The following is a 13,566-nucleotide window of genomic DNA, read 5'->3' on the forward strand; positions in this document are numbered from 1 at the left end:
GCTGCCAAAGTGGCCCGGGCTCAACACTCTCTCAAAATGGAGGGTGCTCTTTTAGCGCTGCAGTGTTTCGCATGAATAAACAACTAACTAGGGGACCCCTCTCTTGGCTGACTGATGTGAATCATGTTTTATTTCCTATGCAGCTTAAATTGGCAGAGTTAAAAGATAAAAACAGGGGAATTTGATACTTAAGTCTGTGCCGAGGCTGTGGCTGACGTCAGCAGGCATGGAATCCAGTGCAGGAGAGAGAATGGGGGAACAGAACTGGGGCTGTGCACATGGCTGCTAAAACAACAAATGTTCCACTGTGAATCAATCTACACCCATCTGCTCGGCCCGTATTCTAGTCTTGCGCTTACTGCCCTGCCCTGTTCATGATACGTTAGTCAAGCTGTTGTTGCATTCTATAGGGACGGGGTTATTTTCAGACTTGATATGAAGGGTAGGTTCCAAGTTCATCTCACAGAAGATTTCATATCCTCCCAAAATGACTTAAAGCAACAACGTTTTTTGGGTAAACAAAGGTTCAAACCAAAGTCCTTCCTTTTGGAAAACTGTGGGAAAAACCTTTGAGTACCCTGTGTATTTTTCTAGAGAAATAAACCATGTCTGGGCATGAGAAATATGGAGGAATTAAATGATAAACACAAGCCAAGTGTGTGTTTATGCCACTTCTACACAAACCAGTCTGTTTTTTCATTTTAATCAAGGCATGGGTCTGGTGGGTTCCCTTCACGGGGGAAGAAATACCACCAAGAGGCTTTCTGCACGTCCTTGACCTGCTGCTGAAACACGGCTCTGACTTTGACTCCCCGTTCATTACGGTGGAGAACCCTACCCTCGCCTTCCCCTCCCCCCCCCCCCCCAACGTTGCCCCTGAGATGTTTTGTAGGATCAGCAAGTGATAAATCTCTGAACACATGACCCCCCTATCTCTCCTCTGAGGTTTTCTAAAATACAAAGCCAATCCCTAGTCATCCATTATCGAAAGCCTTTTTCATTTTTTTCAGCTCGGGTTCGGGTGATATCATCTTGGAAGTATTTGTCGATTGCTCAGCACCCGGTGACTGGTGCGGGTTTTGGGGGAAACACAACGGGGACTGTGAGATTCTGCAAAGTCATTGAACTGCAGTTAGTCACATGGTCCCTCGCTAGGGATAGGCCCGGCATCTTGATCAGGCCTGACAACCCAGCGGGGAGTGACAATGCTGTATAACAAGAGTGTCTTGTTGTCTGCAAAATGCATGAGGATGACGAAGGGAGGAAGTAGAACAAGAAGATGAAATGGATGAAAAAAAGACACCAACAGGACGGTTAATTGAGGTTTAGTCAGCATCCTGTTTAGTGCTAAATGTCCTATTCAACGTCTTCTCATTATACATAATGGACATATTTGTCAGACTGCTTCTGTTCATCTCATGATATTCAGCTTCGGAATAGGAAGCTGGGTGTTCCAGCCAGCCCCCCTAATGAGGCATGGATTAAGATGAATTAATTAACATGCGACTGCCACGCAATTATAATAACATCTGTGGTGGCATCAGCCACACCATTCTACAAAAAAAAATACGAATAGGATGATGAATGAATATCATTGTCCCCTCTCAACATTATCTGTAGCTGTCGCTCACCTGTTGGCAGCTCATTGCCATCTACTGGCCAAAGCACATAGCTGGACTGTGTGGGACTCATTATTCAAAGCAGTGGCTCTAGCCCCTCGCGAAGACCTATTGTCCTACTATCATTTCATGTCAGCACTTTCAGATGTCTGTCTGCACTAATGCAAATCACAGAATTAAGCTTCTCTCTGGCCTCCAGCGCTGCTGTCGGTCAGCCCTGAAGTTGAAAAGAACTACAACCCAACAGATGAAAGTACCTCATGGTTAAAGTCAAATTGACTGCCGTCCGTGACTTTTGGTGGGCCTCATACACAGTAGAGAACGACTTGACAGCAGGGCTCGGAAATAAACAAATGAATAAATAACTGTAATGCTATTTGAAGTTAGAGCTATTTGAAGTCACCTCAAGGTCAGTCCGCCTCCTCCATGTCGCGTGAATTGAGACCAGGGTTCTCTCAGCGACGCTAGCTGCAACAGCGGCGTCTAAACTTCAAACCGAGGGGGCTTGCAGCGCTACGTGCTCAGTGTTGACGGAGGATTATCGAACCCCTTTTGAATCCAGCCGTCGCCTAAGCCAGGCGGCGTCCCCCCGCTCCGTTTCATCTTCACAACCGACTGATTTGCATTCCCAACTTTGTGTTCTGACTCAAAGGTTCTGCTCCTGTGGTTGCTTGCAGCCAACAGGAATAATAAGAAACACGTACGCTATTTCAATAGCCCTCCCTCCCCCAACCACCGCAACTCCTCTACTAAGACACAACATTCTGGAAACACTCGGATCCTCAGGCCAAACGTATTGTTTTATTAATGCGCCTCAGATTAATTGTAGTGTTGTTCGGCTCGGGTGGAAATCGCCAATGCTTCCCCTGATATGGAGTTGGTGTGTGTGTGTGTGTGTGTGTGTGTGTGTGTGTGTGTGTGTGTGTGTGTGTGTGTGTGTGTGTGTGTGTGTGTGTGTGTGTGTGTGTGTGTGTGTGTGTGTGTGTGTGTGTGTGTGTGTGTGTGTGCCTTTCTTTGTGATTTGCTCTGCACATCTATTGATCCGCGGGGCCCGGCGGTGGCAGGCTTGCGGAGTGCGCCGCTGAATAACAATGGCAGCAACGCGACGGACGCTGTGGAGAGCCAGCGGCGTCCGCAGGATCCTAAATCCTAATATGAGAGAGAGAGAGAGAGAGAGAGAGAGAGAGAGAGAGAGAGAGAGAGAGAGAGAGAGAGAGAGAGAATGATATGTTCATAAATGCACACGTAAGTTTAGTCACGCACGCGCAAACAGCTGGCGCGCTGGAGACGGCAGCTGTGGGCTGATCCCGTCGAGGCCGGTCGGTCAGTCATGCCTTGATGTCATGGATGACGTTAAGGGGATGTGCTGACTTTTCGCTGCAATGTTTTCTGTTTTCCCTGCGCACCCCCTGCAAGAGGAAAGACACAGAGATGTGTAATAAATAGAAGGCTCTGCCGCATGCCCCCCCCACATCGTAATCTGTGCTGTGTGTTTGTTCGGTTCCGTTTTCCGTTTGTTTTCTTGAAGGAATGCAGTGGCGGTGACTGTGTAACTCGAACTGGTTAAAAGTAAAGGACAGCCACGTCTGTCCTCACCAGGGCAGAGTGTCGAGCCAATCAGGCCATGTGCATGTGCTGAGGGAGTGGAGCGCACTCGTCTCCTCCCAGGGCCAGCCCGAGCATTCTGATCTTGCGCTCTGCATTTGTCATATCTTTGTAATTGTAATTTTTCCGGTTTCCAAACCCATTTGCCCCCTCCTGACCCCGACTATGAGCTGGTTTGTCTGTGTTCAGAATGCCCTGTTCGTTCCAGCACGGCAAAGAAAATGACCTTGGTGTGAACATTTAGAAATCGAAAAGATCTCTTCTCCTCTGATAGCGTGTGGTTTGAAATGTTGCTCTATTAAAAGTATGAATTCCATTTAACATGTTTTGGTCATGCATTGTCTTGAGCAGTTGATGCATTTGTTTTCCTGAATATTTTGTAGTCTCACATTTATATTTGTTTTGCCCAATCTAATCAGTGAGAAGCTCTTAATTGGCTAATAACAGCAGACACAAAATCTGCAAGCCCAAGTTAACTGTAACAAAGTGTCAAAATAGTAACAAAGTAAAGGATTCAAAACAACACTGTGTAGACTTGCCACTGTAGAAATATTCTTCCCTATTTCATCCACTCACGCAAATGAGTTTCTCTTAAGTAGAAGTCCATAACAAAACAGGAAAGAAGGTGTAACTCAGCACTTTTCAGTTGTAGATTTCCAGGCCAAGGCTCCATGCCGTCTCCACCAGAACTGTGCTACAGCGTTGTAGCACTTCTGGATCCCAGATAAGATATTTTGGGTCAATGGGTCCAATCTCTTGCTGCGGTCATGTGGTGAACGGATATGAATGGAGGCTATTATAAATCAGACAGAGTAGTTGCACTTTGCGTGTGTGTGTGTGTGTGTGTGTGTGTGTGTGTGTGTGTGTGTGTGTGTGTGTGTGTGTGTGTGTGTGTGTGTGTGTGTGTGTGTGTGTGTGTGTGTGTGTGTGTGTGTGTGTGGTTTGATTCGATTACACTTTCAAAATACTTAAACTTCAACTCTGTGTGTTTGTGTGTGTGTACTGAAGGGTGTGTGTTTGAGTGTGTGTACTGATAGGGTGCACCATTGTCTCAATGCTGGGGTTCTTCACCAGTCGTCTAATTAAGCTAATTGGGAATCTTTGGGAAGATCGGAGTTAAGGGGGACTCTTAAAGTGGAACGGTCTAGCTCAGCTATTTTCTAACACAGTTGAGCACTGCCTCATCCGCATCCTTTGAAAGAATCGTGGGATGCAACTTCCAATTCACTGTTTTGGGATTTTTGTTGAGAAGTTGTACCACTGACGTTAATCCCTCCAAACTTTTCCGCACATCTTTGGTGGAAAAGGGATTTCATGTTCCAGACCACAAATACTTTTTTCACAACGGGTATATGAAGTAGTACTCTTGTATTAGAAAACAGTTTGCTCTCCTGGATGAAAAAGTGTGTGTGTGAGTGTGTGAGCGTGTGAGCGTGTGAGCGAGCGCCAAAATTATGAAAGGGTGCAGTGTCATGTTGGGAAGAAGCTGAACAGGAAGTCTTTAGTGAGGGTGAATAATCCTGCTTGGTTGGATGCAGTTAATTATATTCGAGGAAATGGTATATCCTGCTATTAGATCCAGTGGAACAGGCCCGCCTGCGTTGTCTTCGTTGCATATCTTAGAGGGGTATACGAGGGGAAAGAGGCCCCCAGGGACCACAGCCAGAGGAGCGAATGACAGGAGAGGAAAGGGCAGCCCAGGGGCCACAGCCTCACAAACACTTCCTCTTTCTTCCTTCCTTGTTTGTTTGTTTCTTGTGCAGTGTTTTTAAGACATTACATTTATATATTCCTGCAGCGAATAGTGCGAAATTTATGCGTCATTCTTAAATTTTTCGAACTTCCCAAATGTGCTCCACCGCTGTGTGTAAGTGGGGTCATATCAACTTTAACAGTGTTTTGCATTTGTCCTTTTATGCTTTCATGTAGCTCAAAAAGCACTCTGATACAAAGCACTCAACACAAACTATGAGTTGATCATATACAATTATTATCCATGCTGCTGTTAGGCTGTGGGTACTTTCAAAGACTCGGCGATACTGGTTTTCCCAGGGAAAAATCCCAATTTGAAATGAGGTATTATGCAGTGATTATACATTATACTTTGAGACAGAGATCTGATGCTACAGGACATGTCACCAGGAAGGAATGATTGTAGGTTATTGCACGCTATGCTATTTGAAGATACAATTATGGATTAGCATTAGACATATTCATTAATCATAGGTAATGAGTAAAGGATATAAAGTTACTACACATTTTGCTTATAACTTTTTAAAGTCTGTTTTGAATGATTTACAGAGTAGTAAATAAAAATATATTTATTCTGTTTATTGTTGGGTAAAATAATTCATAATCTTTTTTCTCCATTATTCTGAAACCTAAACCACATAATCCACTTATTAAGTATCTGATAATAAATGCATCACATCACAACTAATTATTTCCTTGCCTTCTTAAATTGAGGTTCACAGCATAGGGATAGATTAAAGATTGTTGCAAAAAGCGGATGCAAAACAGTTCATATCATATATCATAACAATGGCAGAAGTTCCATGTCCATGCTGTTCACCTCACGATGCGCCCTGTATCAAACAGAAACCAGGCTGTTTTATTGTGTATTTCACACTTTTTCTGCTGAAAGGTAGAATCCACCTCACACACCCCACAATCCCTTTCCCCCATCCCCACTCCCCCACAAACACACACACACACACCACCCAATACACACAATGCACTAGCCACACAGTTTGGTTCCTTTGGCAACAAGTCTGTCAGTCAAGGTCATCCAAGTGGATGAGAGAAAGGAGTTTTGAGTGTGAATGAAAACACATGAGCACTATCTTCTCTGAGATTTGTAATTCGTAGCCTGACAGTCACGATTTCAGTGATGGCTAGCTCAAAAGATGTTTCATGGGAAAAAAATAGAAAAGTTAAAAACAAAAAGCTGTTACTACTGCTATTGTTTGACTCTGTTTTTGTGTTGCAATACCGTTGCTTGTGAACTGGGGGATTTGTATGTATCACTCTAACTAGCACTGCAGCTTACATTCATTATTATTGTTGATTTAACTCAAATTAATAAAAATAAATCTATAGACCACTTATTCTTTAAAATGTCATAAATAATAACAAATGCCCACTGCATGTTACCAGAACCCATAGTCAGCCTTCAGTCGGCTTGCTTTGTCTGAGAAGCAACCAAGAACCCAAAATTTAATTTGCATGATTTTAAAATATACGAAAGACCGTTGACCTTCAAAAAATAAATGCTTTTGTAAATCTCTAAGCAGTAGATAATTGGTTATAATTTGACACTACAAAACATTCAAATGAAAGAACAAAATAAAACAAATTCATTCAATTTACCAATTGAGCATTGATTAACAATCAACACAACAGTAGGATACTTTGTCATAAACTCCACAGACCGCTGCACAGACTTTGTCTCGTTGCAGAGGGCTTTTTGTTCTCCGGGTTATTTGACACTCATTCAAAGCAAACAAAGTGATCTGAGCTTTAACATTTGATCTGAGCTGCTGCAGCCTCCTAGATGATACACGCAATCGATACTGTCTCCTTAACGTTGCACCGTTCCTAACGTAGCCCAGCTCAGCATGCCTCTTCACCTAGCTAGGGGTTAGCTTAGCTTAGCTCGGTGGTCAAATCACACGCAAATGCAGCCTGCATCATCTTCGCCCCCTGATGCTAGCTGCCGTTATGTGAAATGCAGGCAGCGCTGCCTCACAATCTGCCTCCATGAACCCATCGGCCGTACCATATCCGCGTAGCGGGGGTCGGCCGGGGAGATCACACATGCACGTGCAGGCAACCCTTTCGCTGCCATCTGCTGTGTCACACAAACTAACACCCACCCCGCAGCTCCCACCCTCCTCCCTCAACGGTCACAATGCACTGTTTCTTATGGCTGTCTGCCAGAAAGAACGTAGTCGGGCTGAGAGCAGCCTCCTACCGAAGAGCCCTCCCCCCCCCTGCTCATAGTACGATCCGGTCATTCCCAGTCTGCTTGGGCTAGCGGAAGAGGGAGAGGGAGGGGAGCAGCTTTGAGGAGGGAGATGTTTTGAGCCTGTACGGAAGAGCGATTGGCCCGAATGCATTCTGTCTGCTCCTCAGAGACATCCAGGTGAGCTGTTTCCTGCGCGAAGGTAAGAGTTGCTATCGTCACGGCTTCTTCCCCTTCTCCTGCATCTCTCTCCTCCCATCCCTCCCTCTGTCCCTAGTCCCCCCCTGCTTACGGAGCATCGGTGTGGCTTTGTGCGTTTGTGTCCTAGATGACACGCTCGTGTCTGTGTGTGAGAGATTGCCCGCGAGGAAGAAATTCCCCCAGACACGTAGTAATGGTACTCATGCGATAGCCTAGCATGCTACATACGTGCATCCATCTGAGCACTGATGCGGCGTAAGAAGAGAAAAGATGCGTGTGTGCCCGCAGGCATTCACGCGTGCATCTGTGTGTATGTGTGACTGGGGTAGTGTTTGTGAGCGTGGTGTTTTTGTGACACATCTGAAAAGATGGGCAAGCAGGGATTGAAGATGGCTGTGTGTGTGGCTGGGAGGGGGAAGCTTTCTCTGGGCTCTTCCTACAACATTGAATAACTAAACCTTAAAGTAGCTTTTGGTGTGGCGGGCTGTTGTGAGGAACCCCCATGTGTAATGGGGATGTGTGAGGGCTAGGACAGTCTTTTGACCATCAGTGAGCATTTCTTGTACGGTAGATGCCCATCAGCATTGCCTGTAGCCTACTACAGGGTCGGGAGTGGGTTCTAGAGGAATTGACACCTGGTCAAAAAAACAAGACTGGGTGAGAGAATGGGAGTAGGGCGAAGTACTCAACCAACACAAAGCAGTGGCAATTTTCTTACCAGAGGGAAGCAAACGGATTTTTGGACAGGCTCCAAACATGAGCCAGGCAAGGCCTTTCTTCCACTGAAACATCTCCCCCCCCCTCTCTCCACCTTGGGTTTTGTATCCCATTTGCGTTTCAGATGGTTTCAAATGCACACCTCCATGTATATTTTAGTGTGTGGGATAGAGGTTGTGGTCTTCGGTGAACGAGATTCAATGGCCGCACTTTACGTAAACAAACAGGGTGGTATCTGAGAGCGGCCGGGACCTGGGAGGAGAGGGGTCACCAGAGGACCACTTCATCATAAGGGGCTCAGCCGGAACCGTTGGAAAGCACTCATAGCAGATTGGACGTGTTGATTCGTCGCCCTGCATTGTTGAGCTGCTAATGGCTAGGAGCATTTCTGAACAGGGCTGTGGAGGGATTGTAATGGCTTCTTTTGGGATGCATAGCCGGGATATGAAATGACGGGCTGTTTTGAATGATATTCGATCCCAAAGATGAGTTGTTCGGCCGAAGCCGACGGTTTTCTTTTGTTCCACCGAACTTATATATATTTCCTGCGTGACTCATATTTCCTGTGTGACTTGATGCTGACCTTGTAGTCCACTTTAATTTAGGGGATACGATGGACATTAGATAAGATAATTATTACTCTGCATTGATGATGTCATATTTTTTATGGTTAGTCATCTGTCTTAGCCTTTCACTTTTCCCCTGTGGCTAAATGGAAAAGTAGTTAAGGCAAAGCACAGACCATACTTGCTGAATTGGATTGCAGCTAGTTGGGCTCTTCTGGCTGGGTTTATAGCTTGGTGTTTAGTGTGGTTCAAGTCAGGGGGAAAGGCATCATGGAAATAATCACCAGAAATCCTCATCTCCGTCCATTTTGCCAGCATAGGAAAACTTGGTTGTTCCGTGTGGTGTGTGTGTTAGCATTACTATGTCATTCGCTTCGGTCAGGCTGTGTTTCAGACACCATACCAGGCCGCTCCCTTCCCCACTGTAGAAGCGACTGGGGTAGCGGCGTAGGGTGTGACGTAACAAGGCGTCCACACCAAAACCAATTGTCTAAGTGCCGTTGCTGTCGTTGGGATCCAAGCCAGTCAATGGAGTCATTTCATTTATATTCCAAAGCTTTTTTTCTTTGACTCTTCTGTCTCACTTGTGTCCCTGAATTTTGGCCGGCGTTAAGTCCTTTAATGGGGAAGTTTGAAGGGCCCAGGCTGACTCGCTATCATTGGCTCACCAAAGAGCTGGAACGATGGTCACCTCATGCGAGGTGTGGTTGCTGGACATGAAGGCCCCTCCGGACTTTCCCCTGGACTCTGGGAAAGGGAAGCAGGATGCTCAGAATAAATAGTTTCATCTGCTTAGTTTTAGTGTGACTGTCAAACTATTTTTCTGCAGAAAGCGTTGAAATATGACTTCCTAAATGTATTACCGAACTCGTTAATAATGGCTGAAACGTCAAAATAGGAACCTTCTGAAATACTGCCTGACAGACCGATGCTGCCAGATTAAGTTTCTATTTCAGTACCTGAGTAATAGTGTGTAGGATATTGTGCAATATATCATATTTTATCAAGTCATTGTGTTTATTCAAGTGCTCTTCATGAGTAGCTTACTGTTGGACTTTTTATTTCCCAATAGTACTATTATCTGAGGGAATTTCAATTTTGACTTGAATATAAGATGGTGGGGGGTTATGGACAATAGTATTCATGGAAGAATGTATTGATCTTTTGTAGCCATATAGAAGGGCTTGACGTTTCACACGGCATCAGCCTTCAGAAGAACTGCTGTGATGTTCTGAGTTTTTTGACCCCAATCTCTGCTGCTCTTTTCAGAAAGATCCATGTAGCTTGATTGAAAAGTAGAGTGAAAACAACAGCAGTAGTATTATTGCTACAGACAGTGTAGTGCTCTCCTAAAGACTTAATAGAACATGTCTCCTGCTTGCAGGAGAATCTCCAAATTCCCATCCCATTAAATCCATATTTGCTGTATCAGGCAACAGCATTCAAAGAGTACTGCAGCCCCATCTGTTTTTAGCATCAGAATGACCTAGAAAGACAGAATGCCATGACGTTGTTTTGCTTGTCGTTAATGCCACAGATAGACATGGCACTCATAATGCCGGAATTACATCTTTCCAATAAAACCGCTCTTTCAATGCCAAGGAAAAGTGTTTGCCACAGATGTACATCGATATACAGTGATATTTGATTAAATATTCTGAAGGATCAAGACAGGGTTTTGAGAACTCGTTATCTCACTCTGATGACCATTTTATCTATGAAACAGAGGCAAACTAGCAGGCAGCTTGCATAAAACAGGCTATCTAGCAGTGCAGCCAACTGAAAGAGGCTAGCTAGCTGCCAGTTAACACAAAGAGGCTACCTAGCCAAGTACCAGGGATTTAAGAGAGTAAACTGCTCTATCTGGAAGGCTGGAGGCATAGCGAGTTCACTAGCTTCAGACCACAGAAGCAGCTGGATTATGAAAGGGTTAGTTCAGGATTTGGGCTCTTTCAATTTTTATGATCCTTTCCGGGTAAGACAAGAGCAGTGAGAAAAAAAATTTGCAGCTCGGTTCACTTATCCAGTACCAGTACCCTTTACTGGTTAGCAAATTCCTGGGTACCAAAGCATTAGCGCCACAACTCCATACACCTTCCAGATAATGCATACATTTGTCTATTTACGTGTGAATGTCTGGAATGACCTACGCTAAGAAGGGAAATTCCAAAAGCGAGAATTCAGCTTATTTTACATCAGTTACTACAGAACAATTTTGTACACAGTGGGGGTCACTGAACTGATCAACAAAAAACCTCTGCTCTTGTCGGATCACGGAAACGATCACAAAAGGCGAAAGGCCCACATCCTGAGCCAACCCTTTAAGAAGTATTGGAAGAAGTGATGGAGTGGAGCAACTTATTATGATTGATGGCTAATTGAACATTTATGGCTTCTCCGGTTACTTGGTCTTGATTCATAATGCAGTTCATATGCAGTTAGGCGGACATGATCAATGAGCTGTCCACCTGGAACACTCCCAATGACTCTTTCAGAATGAATGCATAGCAACTACGATAAAAAAAAATCCCAGCATGAAGCCGTTTCCTTAATCCAACGACAAATAGGGAAGGGCATTTATTGACAAAGATATTATTTAGGTTTGAGAAATTATCCCTGTCATAATCCCTTATTAATGTAGCATAATGATGATGAGAGAAAATGTATTAGTTACATCATTGGAGGGAGAAAGGATTGATCGCCATTACTATGCAATAGCAGTGCACAGTTTAGTGCAATTTACAGACCAGGACCGGCTGAATTCCCAGAAGTGAAATGCATTGCATGTATTGCAAATATATTGCAAACAAGTGTTCTGTTTGTCCCCTAGTGACAGTCATTTTTGACATGTGGACCAGTGTTGGTGTATTTTCTTGCACATTTCCAACAGTGTTTGGAACCAGCTCAGAGTATTGCCCGTCAGGCTCATTTGAATAGATTAGCTCATCTACTTTACACAAAGGATGGCCGAGTGGAACCTACAATAACATGAGCCATGGGCATTGTGCATTATTCACAGCATGACCACTCCACATTACAGGGATAGCCATGCATAAATAACACTCATTAGACAAGGGTTGCGCTGCCATTTTTCATTCACATGCTGCTCTTAGTTCTGGTGTGCATGGCATTCCAAAAGTGCCATCCCATATGGTAGACCAACTATTCCTTAGTCTCAAGCTATTCTCATTTCGACTTCTGTTGAATCCTCAACTGTAACTCATGTCAGTCTTCTAGAAATATATTGGCCTTTTTATATCATTTTATTTGATAACATCCATGATGTGTTTGGCCACAGCATCCGGGGAAGTCATTTCGCCTCTGGATTTATTCCTAAAATAAGGACTCTGGTAGAAGTCTCCGATGGACTCCTGTCTGAAGTATTGATGCACTGTGGCAGCTTCCATCGCTCTTCTGAACGGGCCCGCCTGCCAGATTGCGTGCGATCGGTTTTCAGGGGTCGTTTTCCAGTGGTTTGGATTAGAATTCGACAGGTAGAAGGGTGCTGTCACGAAGGACATGCCGTGTGTGTGCTACACGTGTTTTTGACTGCTTGAACAGGCCTCCTTTGCCACTATTTTGTACTCTCTCCCCCTCCTCCCTCTTTCATGAATCCTGTGTGTGCTGGAGGCCCCATGCTTTCCCCCTCCTCCATCCCTTTCTCCAGTTACTCAATTTCTATGATACATCTCTCATCCTCTTATTCATGTATTCCTCTCCCAGACAGTATTTGCACAAGCACATTTTTGAGTTTTAATCACAGCCTACTCCAGTCCAGAGGCTTAGTATAATACAGAACAGCTCAACAGATGCACTTTTCTTATTTTTTTCCTTTTTTCATTCTTGGCTCATCTGTTGGCAATGCCAGGGGGTTATTTACTCCAGTGAAAGAGGTCGGTTGAAACATAAACATGGGGCAGTTGAACCAGGGAAACCTTGCACGGCGGGGACATGTTCCAATAGGTTTGAGGAAGGTGGGAGGAGGAGCTGCAAACTGACTCCTCCCTGCTTATTCAAGTAATTAGAAGTCCTTCCTAGACGGTAGAACCTCATGCTTTAATATTTAATCTTGGAGGAAGGCAGCGGCAAAACATGTCATGCTGCCTTGCACCCTTTGTAGCATAGTACACACACACACTGCATGCATGGTAGTGGTTCTGGTCAGGGTGGAGCTGGATGAGCTAGTAAGTGGACGCCTCTTCAATTGAATTCTGTCTGGGGTTTCTGTGAAGATGTACATGCCTTACGCAGATTTGTACGACTGTTTCGGAGTGGTCTGTGGGAGGGCTGCATTGACGAACGCCAAGCCTGCAAACAAACCCGATGGAGTAGAGCCGGCGAGAGGAATAGAGCTGGTTTAGAGACAGAGAGAGACGGAGACAGAGAGAGAAGCAGGACTTTACGCTGCAGAGGAAAGAGACAGATGAAAAGCTGCATGGATCCGGAGGGGGGCTGGGGGGGTGGTAGGGGGGGGAGGGGGTGGTGCTGGAGTGAAGCTGAACCGCAGTAATCGCAGACGGATTTACTTTCCTTGTCGTCTTTTTTTCTCTTAATACTCACCTTAATCTCCTCCTCCTCCCTCTCCTCCTCTTCCTCCTCCTCCCCCACCCCACCTCCTCTCCTCCTCACAGATATGTGTCACGAAGATGTCCACACGCAGCCTCCAGGGAAAGGACGTCAAACCCCTGGACACCATCCCTGAGGACAAGAAGGTGAAGGTCCAACGCACGCAGAGCGGCTTCGACCCCTTTGAGAAGCCGGCGGGCCAGGTGAAGAGGGTCCACTCGGAGAACAATGCCTGCATCAGCTCCAAGAGCGCCGCCAGCGGCAAAGAGTCGCCCAAACTGCGCCGCCACTCCAGCCCCAGTTCTGTGAGTGACCCTGTCCGTCGTCG

General features: G+C 45.3%; 1 protein-coding gene across 3 annotated transcripts in view; it reads left to right on the forward strand.

The window, feature by feature from the left end:
- cdk14 (cyclin dependent kinase 14) overlaps positions 1 to 13,566 on the forward strand; it is a 102,437-nt gene that overhangs the window by 11,950 nt on the left and 76,921 nt on the right. The window contains exons 1-2 of one of the 3 annotated variants that reach the window (XM_030371008.1): positions 7,232 to 7,390; positions 13,304 to 13,543. In XM_030371008.1, coding sequence (XP_030226868.1) covers positions 13,319 to 13,543 — 225 coding nt within the window. In that variant the 5' untranslated portion in view covers positions 7,232 to 7,390; positions 13,304 to 13,318. Of the gene's footprint in view, positions 1 to 7,231; positions 7,391 to 13,303; positions 13,544 to 13,566 lie in introns of those variants that run through there. The other 2 variants (XM_030371009.1, XM_030371007.1) reach the window with 2 other exon arrangements.

The sequence above is a fragment of the Gadus morhua genome, chromosome 11 (assembly GCF_902167405.1).
Source record: "Gadus morhua chromosome 11, gadMor3.0, whole genome shotgun sequence".
In the NCBI taxonomy this organism is placed as follows: Eukaryota; Metazoa; Chordata; class Actinopteri; order Gadiformes; family Gadidae; genus Gadus; species Gadus morhua.